This window comes from Cotesia typhae, unplaced genomic scaffold, assembly GCF_013202065.1.
Source record: "Cotesia typhae breed Kobodo isofemale line unplaced genomic scaffold, CoteBio_Ctyphae contig_65, whole genome shotgun sequence".
Classification (NCBI taxonomy): Eukaryota; Metazoa; Arthropoda; class Insecta; order Hymenoptera; family Braconidae; genus Cotesia; species Cotesia typhae.
This window is the reverse complement of record NW_027423762.1, coordinates 2,010,644-2,023,299: the sequence shown is the minus strand read 5'-3', so window position 1 is coordinate 2,023,299 and position 12,656 is coordinate 2,010,644. Positions and strand designations below refer to the sequence as shown.

The window sequence follows — 12,656 nt, the reverse complement described above, 5'->3', positions numbered from 1 at the left end:
TCTTATTATAATTTTAAATTGTAACAAGATTAACTAATTAATAATAAAACTGTTATATAATATACGTAATTTAGATTTTTTGCAATTTTAACGGTGGTTCAATATTTTTTTCATTTGTAATGGTCAGCTTTTTCTTTTCGTTTATTTCAGTAGAATTTACTGAAACGGTATTTGTATTATTGTCAAAATACTGGGGACGTTTAAAACATGAAAAAACACTAGCAGCTTGTCTCATCCGTGCTTCCTTAGAATCGTCAGTAAAACATCTTGAAGCATTTTTAAAAATATTAATTTGTGGTCGTTGAGTTTGAATTATTGGCCGATTAAGTTGCTCAATATTTTTTAAATTATCATAATTCAACGGGCGCGTGTCGACTGGTTTTCTTAAAAGACTTTTTGTTGGAGACATTGAATTGGTTAATTGTCTGTTATTTGCAATTGTAGCTGATTTTGGTTCTGAATATTTCACATCTGAAGTTTCTTCATTGATTTTTAATTCTGTTAAGGCTGATTTTGTATCAGATGTTAATGCTAAATTGCACTCTTTCAATAAAGTTGGAGCAGAAAGCTTACTAGATTTCACGAGATAGGAATGTTCCTGCTGATTCTCTGGAGTTTTCATTTCAGTTGTAGTTTTATCGACTTGATGAGTGATCTGCATTGAATTTTGATCAATTAACTTATCAAAGAAAATCTTTGGCATAGATGTTGTCAAATTTGTCATGAAATTTTTTACAACTGCTTCAGCGCCTGCACCATAAGAAAACTGTTGCAAACCAGATCTTATACAAATATCCGGATAAATAAATCGATCATTTGGTGTGAGAGATGGAAACTTAATGTCATAAAACAAAATTCCTTCGGATGTTTTTGGTAATCTGTATCCATACTAAATTATAGAAAATATAATTATTAACATAGTTTAATTATGTAGAAAGTGCGAATCAGGTGAAAAGACCAAAGTAATCAGTTTCGACTATTTATTTTGATATATACGCCATTTTGTCGGTTTTATTCCGACATCCTCAGGTATCTGACAAACAGACAGACAATATGAAAATTAATATACAATAAATTATATAAACAACAAAAATACAAATGTAATAAAATTAATACAATATCAAATAATTAAAATACCTAGAAAAAGTCGGTAAAAACCTTGTCTATACTCTGATCGTTACATCCCTGGTTAAAAATATTGATTGAAAAGGATTGAAAATGATGAAATTAGAATACTTTTCAATCAATATTTTTAATCAGGGATAACAGATTCATATATAAATTTTACAAATTAATGATCAGAGTGTTGACAAGGTTTTGACCGACTTTTTTAGTACTTTAATTATTTTATATTGTATGAATTTTATTGCTTTTGTATTTTTGCTGGTTAAATAATTTATTGTATATTAATTTTTATATTGTCTGTCTGTTTGTCAGATACCTGAGGATGTCAGAATAAAACCGACGAAACGTCGTATATATTTATTTTTTTATTTAAACAAACCCAACAGCTTAAGCTATTAACAGGGTTAATAATTACAGTAATTAGTATATCGCGTTACTAATATCAAAAGGGTGCATCTCAACATCTAAGCCTTTTTGGCTCTGCAGAGCCAAAAGGGCGTATAAAAAAAATTTTTTTCCTCCAACCAATTTAATAATGTTTGTAACATTTAGATCTGTAAGAAAAGTGAATAAAAAAATTTTTTTTGTATACACCCTTTTGGCTCTAAGACAAAAAAATTTTAAAGCCAAAAGGGCGTATCATTTTTTTGTTATTCATAATTAATTATTAGCTGTAAAAAAAAAAAGTTATAACACCGGTAAAAATAATGACTTTTCAACTCAATTTATTTAAAAAAAAAAAAAAAAAAATATAGATTTAAATTTAAAAAAAACCAAAATAACAGTAACATTCTATTTGATGAAAAACTTATTTGACTCAATTACAAAATTTTCATTTCTATTGACCCAATAATCATCTCTCCACTGATAAAGTGTAATGAATTATATTTAATTGAACAAATTACAAAATCATATCAGATTAAAGTATTTTTTTAATGTTTAGATTTACAAGCAATATATATTTATTATATTTTACTTTCAGAAGCAAAATATAATGATAATAGAGGCGGCATCGGAGTAGTGCCTAGCTAAATTGATATTTTAGTTTCTTCTTTAATCAAATACATATTCTCTTCAAATAAAATGAGTAGAAGAGTCATTATTTTTACCAGTGTTATAACTTTTCTTTCTTTTTTAAAGCTAATAATTAATTATTATTAAAAAAAAATGATACGTTATTTTGGCTTTAGAATTTTTTTGTCTTAGAGGTAAAAGGGCGGATACAAAAATATTTTTTTTATTCAATTTTCTTACAGATCTAAATGTTATGAAGATTTTTAGGTTAGTTGGAGCACGCGATATAAAAAAATTTGCAATGTATAACAAGATGACTTATAAATAGTACATTAATTTGATAGATAGATTGCTAGATGAATAGACCATTGATGTGCTAGCAATTGAAACCAAAAAAAAAAAAAAAATAAAAGTAATTGATAGAAATAAAAAAGAAAAAATAATAATTATAATAATTATTATCATATATTATATAACAATTATAGCAATTGCTTTGGTATTTTTATCTGATTCGCACTCCCTACATTATTCATTTACAAAACCTGAAGATCTTCATAATAGTTTAATTATAGTTGAAGTAAATATCAAATAAACTTACCATATTTTTCCAAAAACGTCTCATTTCTGTCCAATTCTGGTACGGACATGTCGATGGAATATTTTTCATTATTCTTAAAACTTTTCCAAGTTTCAAACTACAATAAAATAATAATTTAATTATTTTTTATTAGTTATTGCATTAGTCTTATTTACGATTTTGGATTGCTTTAATAAAATACCTTGGTAAAACAGAAACTCGTTCATTACCAAAAAGACTCACATCAATTACTCCACTTGGGTCAACTAAAAAATCTGATATGACTGAATGCGGAATACAGAAATCATTAAGTCTTAATGAGGACAGCTTTGCTTTCACAGGAGTTAATATGATTGCAATTTTATCAATGTCTGATCCTTCAGGGGTGATTAAATTAATAACAGCCTGTACAGCTGTAGAACGCTCAGTTTTAATCCAGAAATCGTCTCCTTGAAAATAAAGTGTGGCTACTTTATTCCACTCTGGTGATAAATAAAAATCGATTGTATATCTAATGCAGGTGATGTATGCTCGAGCTGTTACTGGTTGTGGTTCCGATGCCTGTAAAAATATTTTATTAATTTCTTCAATTTTCAATTTATTTAACCATCGCTAATAAACTAATCATTGGAATTATATTATAAGTATAATTTACATGAAGATGTAATTTTGTAATAATATCGGTTAACGTGTCACTTTTGTAGAAGTCATTTGTTACAATAATATAAAAAGAAGTATTGTTTCGGGGAATCGGAGATCCAACTGTGAAATTATCTCTCAGCAAGTATATAAGCAATCTGTAAAATATAATCGGGTAATTTAAATTTTTATGAAATTAACATATTTTAAATCTAAAATAAAACTATAATTACTTAAATAAATTTTTAAGTGCCAATACAAATTATATTAACATATCAATACCTGCATTTTAATTTTTGCCAGTGCCATGATGATTTAGCTGATGAAAATTTTATGTCATCGCAATCAACGGTGCATACGATACAACATAATGATTTTCTAGCTATTATCGGAATTACGAATTCGTTTTCATCCATTTTTTTTTATTAATTAATTTTACTAGTCAATAAGAAAGTATTGTTATCAGTTATTAGTTAACTGAATTAATTAATGTAAATTTGAATAACATGATGGGAAAAAAAGCCGGATCCGTTTCGAGAGTGGCGCCGCTACAAATGACTTACTGATGATAATGCTGAAGTTAGCCGTCAGCTGTTTATTTTAAAAATTTTAATAACAAATCAATTACAATGAAAAAATGCTTCTAAAAATTTTCACTTGTAATTTTTATTAATTGTCACGTGTAAAATTTTTTAATTAAAATTTTTTTATAATAATTGCATTGTTATAAAATTTTTAAATAATTTTTAATGTCTGCCAACTTCAGTGTCATTACTGTTCCAAATTTCCATTAACGGATAGATTTAATTGGTTGATACAGTTAGACTCCTATTAGCCAATAAAAAAAAGTGTGAATGTAGCTGAGTTAGATAAATTTTTAACTGTAAGTAAATAAATAAATTAAATCATTGAAAAAAAATTTTTTTTTAATTCACATATTGATTCACCACAAGTCCGGCGAACATGTTCGCCGAGTTAACAATAAATAACCGGATAGCTCAAATGGTAGAGTAGCCGACATGTCATCGGAAGGTTCTGGGTTCGAATCCCAGTCCGAGCTATTTGAATTTTTTCTCGCATATTCAATACACTCACATTAAGAAGTTCCTCTTCTTAATCCTTTCTCAATCCTTTCTCACCAAAATATCCTGTCACGTGAATGTTGGAACGCTTCACGTAATTATTATCCGTAACTCCCATTTTTTCCCGCTTCACAGCATTATTTTCGAATTTGAAAATAATGCTGTGAAACGGGAAAGAATAGGAGTTACGGATAATTATTGATTTTTGTTTTTAATCTGTTGAAATTTTTCTTTTTTTCTGACATTCCAAAAATAACAAATATCAGCTACATTCACTCTCATTTAAAAAAGTATTTTATTCTGATTCGTGCTTTATTAAAAAAATACATAAACTTTAACCAATAATTTTTTTTTTTAGATTTACGCACTAAATTCAAAAAAGACCATCCGGTATCTAAAGTGGTAGTAAATTTCATAAAGCTAAATTTTTTGAGTTTTCGTGTGGTCAACTTGAAACTGTAATTAAAAATTAAAAAATTATTGCATAATAAAAAGTAAAAAATGTTACTTGAAGCATTCTTTATTTACTATAAAAATCGGCATTTTATTTGAGTTTCTAGTAACTTCACAATAAAACTCTAAAACGCATTTTCTACAATTTTTTATTAATTATAATTTAACTAATAATATTTTATTTCTAAAATTTTTATTTAAACATTAAGTTCAAACCACTTTAAAATTTCAGATCATTTTTTATCGGTACTTATGTAAAATGACAATAGAAAAAATTAATAAGGTAATTTCTTCACCAAAATCTTTGTATCATTCTCTATATCTTTAAAATATTTCGATAAAATATCTTTTTGCATCTTATAATCAATTCTTGCGCTAGCTCTAACCAAAATACTTATAATTTCAGTATTCGCAAGTAAACAAGGTCCATGAAATGGCTGGGTTCCATCCTCAACATTGACATCGGTATGAAAATCTTGAACCAGTAACTCTTTACCACTAGAGAACTGTAAAGCCAGCGAAAGTTCCAGCTGTTGTTATTGAAACTTTGATTAGTTATATATTGTTTTTTTTTAAAGAATTTAATATTCTTCAAAATAACACTAATATCATTCAATTGAATGTCCATCAAGATTTAAATTTTCAAGTGAAGATGCTTTATTAGTCTGGTGAACGATGGTTTTATTATATTTTCAGTCCTCCCATCTGTAATTCTGAAGTTGTCACAAGTGATCGTGGAATTTAACTCATCCAAATATTATAATAGTGAATGAAGATAACTTTATAGTTTCGTCCCGAATATATTAATAGATTTTTTGGTGAAGCTAATTGAATTTATTCCGCCTTCGATAACGCTATAGTAATAATAAATAATAAATTATAAAATATGTCCAAATTATTGTTAACTTTTAATATTTTGAGTAGTAATTAGGACTGTAGGGTAGTATTTTAACTTTTTGATTTTTTAATTTCGCTCATCTTCAAACTAATCTAAAATAATTATCCAAATAGTAAATACATCAAAAAAATGTTCGCAAAACTTCTTAATTCTAATTAATTCTAGTTAATTCTAGTTAATTTAAAAATTTGGTTTTCAACAAATTATAGTAGCGAAAATAAAGATAATTTTATATCAAATTAAATCTATCTTCTATTTTGGGTGAGACCGAATGGCATTTTTTTTTTTTTTTTTTTATAAAGAATTTATTTTTACAATTTTACATACAATGTATGGAGGGTAGAGGTAGAGAAAATGTAGAGGGTAGAGAAAACAAAATGTATTTAAAAAAAAAATTTTATTTAACAAAAGCGGTCGTTGTGAGTCACGACATAACACCATTGTCTCAAAGCATCACTCAAAATTCCTGGCAGAGAACTAATATTCCGAAGTACCATGTAAAATTTAAATGGAAAACTGTCCATGTAAGAACATAATTTATAAGTTACTCCATCTTCTAACTTTATAACTTTGGTGATGTCCAAGACTGAATGCTAAAAAATAAACAATAATATTATTAATATTATTAATAAAAAAAAAATATTATTTACTTAATTAAATTGATAAAATTAATTAATAAATCTTACTTTCTTTTCCGGTGTTTCAATAATTATGTAAACTATGAAGATATTAGCGAGTTGAGCTCTCCTGACAGCAAGATTAAGTTTTTCTTCACTTTCATTAATACGTCCATCCGACAGTATGATAAGAAGCTTAGCGCTATCAGTAGACCCCCCTTGTTCTTCAAACATATCAACCGTAGCATTGATCATTTCACCAATATTAGTTTTCTTTTGCTCAAAGCTCATTTCTTCAATGAGCCTCGATCCACTTTCTTGATTAAACGGTTTACCTAATGCATGAAGAACTTCAACTTTTTCTCCAAAGCTAATAACACCAAGATCTCCAACTTCTAGATACTCCATAGCTTTGCTGATCAATGAGAGAGATTCGAAGGTTAATTCATGCGACAAATTGTCTTTCATACTACTGCTGTCATCCAATGCCATTACAATTTGATAATTCCTCTTTGATGGTTTCGTCCGTCTTAACCAAATCTTGTCTTTTCTAAATTGACTCGCAATATAAGGAATTATTTTACGCATATTTATCCTCTTGCCAGTTCGGTAATCGCCCTTCAATCTAGTTGCTTGAGTAGGTTCAAGGACCAACCGCAATTTTTCAGATAAATCTCTGGCTGCTGTTTCTGTTCGTGAACTTACACTATTCCACGTCGCTAATGCTTCCTCAGAAGATGGTTTATGAATCCAACGTTTAATAGTCTTTTTCTGTTTAAAATCTTCTTCTTGCGTTAAATCAATAAAATTATCTTCTTTAAGATTTGTGTAGAAAGCTGATTCTATTGCTTTTGGTACTGTAATTGTGGGCACAATATCACCTTCAACATCCAGCTTACTTTCGACATTAGAGATATCTTCTCTATTATTCTTCGAATTAGATTTATTTTTTTCTTTGTCAGTCTTTGAACTAGGTTCAGCGTCAATTTTTTTAACATCTTCTTCAACTGTTTCTTCCTTATCTTCTTGTATATCAACATCCATCGATTCTTCTTTACGCGCATCTGGTTCTTCTTCTTCATCTACAATTGTTTGCTTCTTCGCTTGTTCTTCAGTAGCGGCATCTGTTGCATAGTCATCGAATTTTTCAGTATTTTTCACGTGTTGACACATATCTATATCACCGTTATCTTCATTTTCTGCACCTTCAGCATCATCATTTTCATTTCCCAATTCCTCTCGAGTATTAATAATTCTTTGTTTCTTCTTATTGGGCTGTGCCTTATCAATTAAAGCGCGATTTTCATCACTTTCCCCGGGATTCTTTCTTTTTTCTCTAAGATTTTGTTCTTCTTGCCGTTTTTGAACAGGTGTATTCTTCTCAGCAATACTACCAAAGTGTCCTTCATTTTGTTGATTAGATTGCGCTTGACCAGTTCCTTTGTCATTACCATCATCTTGACTGTTTTCTTCCATAGGTGCTGTATCTTTTTGACTCTCCGAATTTTGATCATTAGCAGCTTTATCACGCGAACCTTCAACTTTATTTTCAAGCTGATCAGCGGTGTCAGTTTCTTTACTGCCATCATCTGTACTAGGTACAGCTCTTTCGCCTTTTTCTTCTTCAGTCTCTTTGTCCGGATTATCATTTTCCATTTTTTCGTCTCCTTTATCAGGAACTTGTTGATCAGAATTTTCGGGTTCTTCAGGATCAGCACCATCCAAATCTTTCATCTTAGTATCCTCAACCGTTGGACCTCCTTCTTCATCACTACTATCATCACCCTGATTTTCATCAGCGTCAGTTTTTTTCTCTTGATCAGCAGCATCAGTATCTTCATTTTCAGGCGGTATACTTTCTTTCATCGCGTCAATATCAAATGGATTTTCTTCACCTTCAGTATTATCTTCTTTATCCTCATCTTCACCATCTAAATTTAAATCATCGGGCAGATCCATTGGCTCTGGTTCAGGTTGAGGATTATCTTTCCCATGATATGGATCTATTTGATCATCATTAATATCAGGTTCATTCATCTCGTTTATTTCAGGTTTATCTTTTTTCTTCTTTATCTTCTTCGCCATTCTTGTCTAATTTATTTTCTCCTTGATGCTTAGTATCATCTCGTGCACCAAACTCTTTTTCATCAGTTTGTTCTCCTTTTCCCTGTTCATTAGTATCTTCAGTCTGCTCTTCAGTATCTGACTCATCAGTATCATCACCCCAAATATCTTCAGTCATTTGATCAGCTCCTGTTTCAGTTTCACCCATTTCTTTATCTAAATCATTGCCATCATTTTCTTCACCATCATCTTCTTCATCGTTTTCATTTTTATCCAAATCCTGCAATTTACCATCGAAATTTTCACTCATATCAATGCCGTTCTCTTCTTCCTTACAGTCTTTGTCTTCTTCATTCTTCTCTTCACCAGCTGGTCTTGCTTCTTCTAACTGATCTTCTGATTCTATTTTATCAGAAATATCTTTTTTACCCTCACCGTCACCCAATCCCATGCCATCTTTACATTGGCCCTCGTCAGCACCATTTGCATCAGCTTCATTTTCTAAATCCAAATCTTTAGGCATACAGAATCCATTTGTTGCTAAATCTAAAAATACATTCAACTGCAAGTATAAAAGTTTGCAGGTAACTCGAAAAGCTGCAACTTGTTCCGTCAAATAAAAATGTGTAAACAATATATATTGATTTAATAATGGCAAACATATTAACAGCAATAAATTATAATATGAAATATATTCTGGATTTAATTCTTGGGCTACGACAATAATATTTTCAAGCTCTTTATTAACTTTTTCAATTTCTAAACTTTTAATATCCTTTTCAAGAGACTCTATCAATTGTTCACGGAATCCGTTATTTTCTAAAAGTGACTGTTCTTCTTCTTCTTCTTTTTCGTTTTCATTATCAATGTTCTTTTTATCTAGGTGAGTTAACTCATTAGATGATGAATCACTTTGCGATGCTTCTTCATTCTTTTTTACCACGTGCAAAATAATTGCAACAAGATACTTTATTTTAGTCTTTACATCTTGGATGACTGAGTCATTTTTAATCGTTAGTTCACTGGCAAATGTTTTTATTTCATTAAATTTATTAATCCACCGTTTAGATTTCTTTGTGAGAAACTCAATAGTCCCTAAAAGCGGATGATACTTAATTTGTTCATTACCAAACATATTTCCAAGTGATATAATAACTTCATTAATTTTTTCGACACTTTTACAACTGTTTTTCAACGAATCAAAATGACCATGAGTTCTTATCAGAGTAACCGCAGGCGTACTTGAGAACATTTTATTGTGAACTGTAGATAGATTGCCAATAGATTTAATAGCGTCTCTAATTAAAATGTTCGCAGATTCCCAAGTTTGATCGCCTTTCGTCGCATTAATTAGCGGAAGATCGGAAGATTCTAAGGTAATTACCCGATCATCTGTTACAAGATCTCGAGGGCAAGCTTGGATATATAGCTCAATCTGTTCCAGTCCAATTAATAAGCTCGCTAATAACTCATTTAATTCTGTGGAACACTCAGCTATATCTTGGTGATTCGGAAGACTTGAATTTTCATTACCAGTATTAACATTTCTTAAATTAGACACTTGCTGCCTCAATGTCGCATAAACATTTATCGATTTACTGAGAATTCTTTTCTGTTTGTGCGCTTTAGTTATGATATCAATTGAATATCCTTTGCATCGTTCCATATTCCCTGGACCTAAATCTGTTTGAATTTTAGTAAGTGTGCTTATCAATGCATTCAATTTAATACACGACTTGTAATAATAGTTCTCACTGCCATTCCAATGAGCCAACATTTGTTTATCAGATTCGATGGAACTTTCAAATCTCTCAAGAGTACTTTGTATATCTAGCGGTGGAACAGTCATATCTAAAACTTCATGAGGTTTATTTTTCCAATCACTATTACCTTTATTGTCAGACAGTCCAAAGCTTTTAAGAGTATCAAAGTAAAGTTTAAGTTCTAATTTCTTAGTCTGAAGGATACTCTTTGCGTGAGATTTTTGTTTTTCTTTTGGCAATTCACGATTCACTTCCATGTTTTTTAATCTAATCGCATTACCGATAAGAGCTTTGATATGCTCTTCGAGTTCAACACGTAATCCAGGATAAATTGATAATAAAATCGTTCTTCGGCAGCGTTCTTTAACTTCATTGAAGTGCTTAATTGTGTCTGCCCGTAAGCCTTTAGATGGCAGTGAATATTTTTCATTAATATTATTTTCAGATACTATAAAGTCTTCGGGGTTGATTGAGTAGTCACGTATTTTTGAACGATCCCACTCACCTTTATCGGCTTCAGACGAGTAATTTGACGATCTAATTGCTAAACATGTTCCAACACTTTCCTTCAATCCGGTTTCGTATTTTTTAATGCAATCAAGTAATTTTTTATGAACTTTTTTCACTAACTCTTCTACAGTCCAACGATCGATTTTAGTCCGATTAGCAATAGTTACTTGATCTTTTACATCTTTGCCAACGGTTGCCTTTAATTGGTCTATTTTTTTGCTCACATCATCTGAAAATCTGTGATAATAATTATATTTATTCCAGAAGATAGCTAATAACTCACTTCTCTCTTCACTTTGATCTAAATGAAATACATGAGAATGAAATGTTAACAATAAATCAAGCCGAGCTTGGAATTCAACGAGCGAAGATTGATTCATAAAAATTTCTAATAATTTAATCAACTTTTTAGCAGTTACAATCTCATTATCATTATCATCATCACCCGATTTTTCTTTGACTTCTTCGAGGATTTCCGCTTTCAACGACGTTTTATTGACGTACGATTCTACAATAGAGTAAAGGAAGAACCACCATTTAGACGCTTTAGCTTGTAATCTTTTAAACGTCGAGTTTAAGCAATCTTTCCAGCAGCTAAGTTCAAGACGTCGCCAATCTTTTATTTGTTGCTCCAATGACAATGTATATTCAGCTAATCGATCACCTTTACGAGCAGACATTTCTTTCCACTCGCGTGTTTTACTCAGAAGAATTTCAAGTCCCATCAAAAATCTTGATACAGATGATGTAATCGGGAAGTTATTGATTCTTGTAATTATCATTTGAATTGACTCTAAAGTTGGTTGTCCAGGCCATTCAACGAGATAAGCTTCAACGATTTCTGTCAAACCTTCAAGAATTGGTACACACTTTTTGACCTGTTCAATATTGCTACTCTTGTAAAAGTCGTAACTTTTGTTTTTTTCATCATTTTCATTAACGTGATAATTTTCTCCTAGACTAGTGGACACTGCAAATGATGCTAGTACATTAAAGCTAGTGTGTAATTTCGTAGACAAATCTGCTGAAAAAGATTGTTCTACTTCAGGACGAAGTAATCCAAATGTATGATATCTTTGGATTAATGGATCGATATAATTACGGCTCGGTAATTTGATAAAATCTGAATGTTTCAACCACGAAGCAGAAGCATACGACATAACAATTAGAGAGTGAATTTTATATACTTCTTCCAAGTCATCATCTGTTATTACATTGACAAATGAATCAACAGATTTAGAAGAGTCTTTACAATTAGTTTGAGCCTCAAGCGTCTTTACTTCCTGAATGTCATCAAACTCTTGAGTAATAGGAAACAATTGTCGCAACTGTTGATTTATTTCCTCTTCGTCACTTAATGTTTGACAATGTATACTGACGCTTCCTTTGTATAAGCTTTGAGATTCTGCCTCTGCTTTCTCTAATTCCATTTGTTGCTTTTTCCATACTAACCAAATTTGCGAAAGCAACTCATTAAGTTTACTCCACAAAGGCTTTGTCAGCTGTTTCGTTAGTGTTATATGATTGTAAAGCTCTGATAGACTGCTTTTCAATACACGAAAAACTTCTAAGTATGATTTTGATTTATCCGCTTTGCCGACGTATCTCATTATAAATTCTTTGCTGTTTTGAGATGTATGGAAATCTATTAAGTTTAATAAATTTTCTTGATCGGTACCAATAGTAGGAAATCTTACCAAGTTGTACAATAAATTTTGAGCTGATAATTTTTTTGTAGCGACACCAATGCTAGTTTTTTCTCGTAAAATTAAGCGATTAGCTTCTTTGATTAAAATATTACCGCCATGAATAATTTTATTCAATCCGTTGATAATAGGTGACACTAATTCGCGATAATATGGCAAAAATTCTTTTTCTAAAGACTCATAAAATCTTTGCCATGTATTTTTTGGT

The 12,656-nt window shown here is 30.3% G+C and overlaps 2 protein-coding genes across 2 annotated transcripts in view; both read right to left on the bottom strand.

Moving 5' to 3' along the window:
* Positions 1-70: 70 nt before the first annotated feature.
* Positions 71-3,771, bottom strand: LOC141532676 (uncharacterized protein C18orf63-like). The gene is made up of 5 exons (XM_074251123.1): positions 3,638-3,771; positions 3,372-3,513; positions 2,919-3,277; positions 2,738-2,834; positions 71-889 (listed from the first exon to the last, which is right to left on the bottom strand). The coding sequence occupies exons 1-5, from the start codon at positions 3,769-3,771 to the stop codon at positions 71-73; spliced, it is 1,551 nt and encodes a 516-aa protein (XP_074107224.1).
* Positions 3,772-6,165: 2,394 nt separating this feature from the next.
* The window catches only part of LOC141532577 (midasin), a 74,067-nt gene continuing 67,576 nt past the window's right edge, over positions 6,166-12,656 (bottom strand). Inside the window, 3 exon segments of the mRNA XM_074250986.1 lie at positions 6,166-6,381; positions 6,475-8,466; positions 8,468-12,654. Coding sequence (XP_074107087.1) covers positions 6,190-6,381; positions 6,475-8,466; positions 8,468-12,654 — 6,371 coding nt within the window. The 3' untranslated portion in view covers positions 6,166-6,189.

Coding starts and splice junctions, on each gene's coding strand:
- LOC141532676 (XM_074251123.1), bottom strand. CDS start 3,771: ATGGATGAAAACGAATTCGTAATTCCGATAATAGCTAGAAAATCATTA. Junction 3,514..3,637: donor TGGCAAAAATTAAAATGCAG/GTATTGATATGT, acceptor TATATTTTACAG/ATTGCTTATATACTTGCTGA. Junction 3,278..3,371: donor TTACAAAATTACATCTTCAT/GTAAATTATACT, acceptor ATATTTTTACAG/GCATCGGAACCACAACCAGT.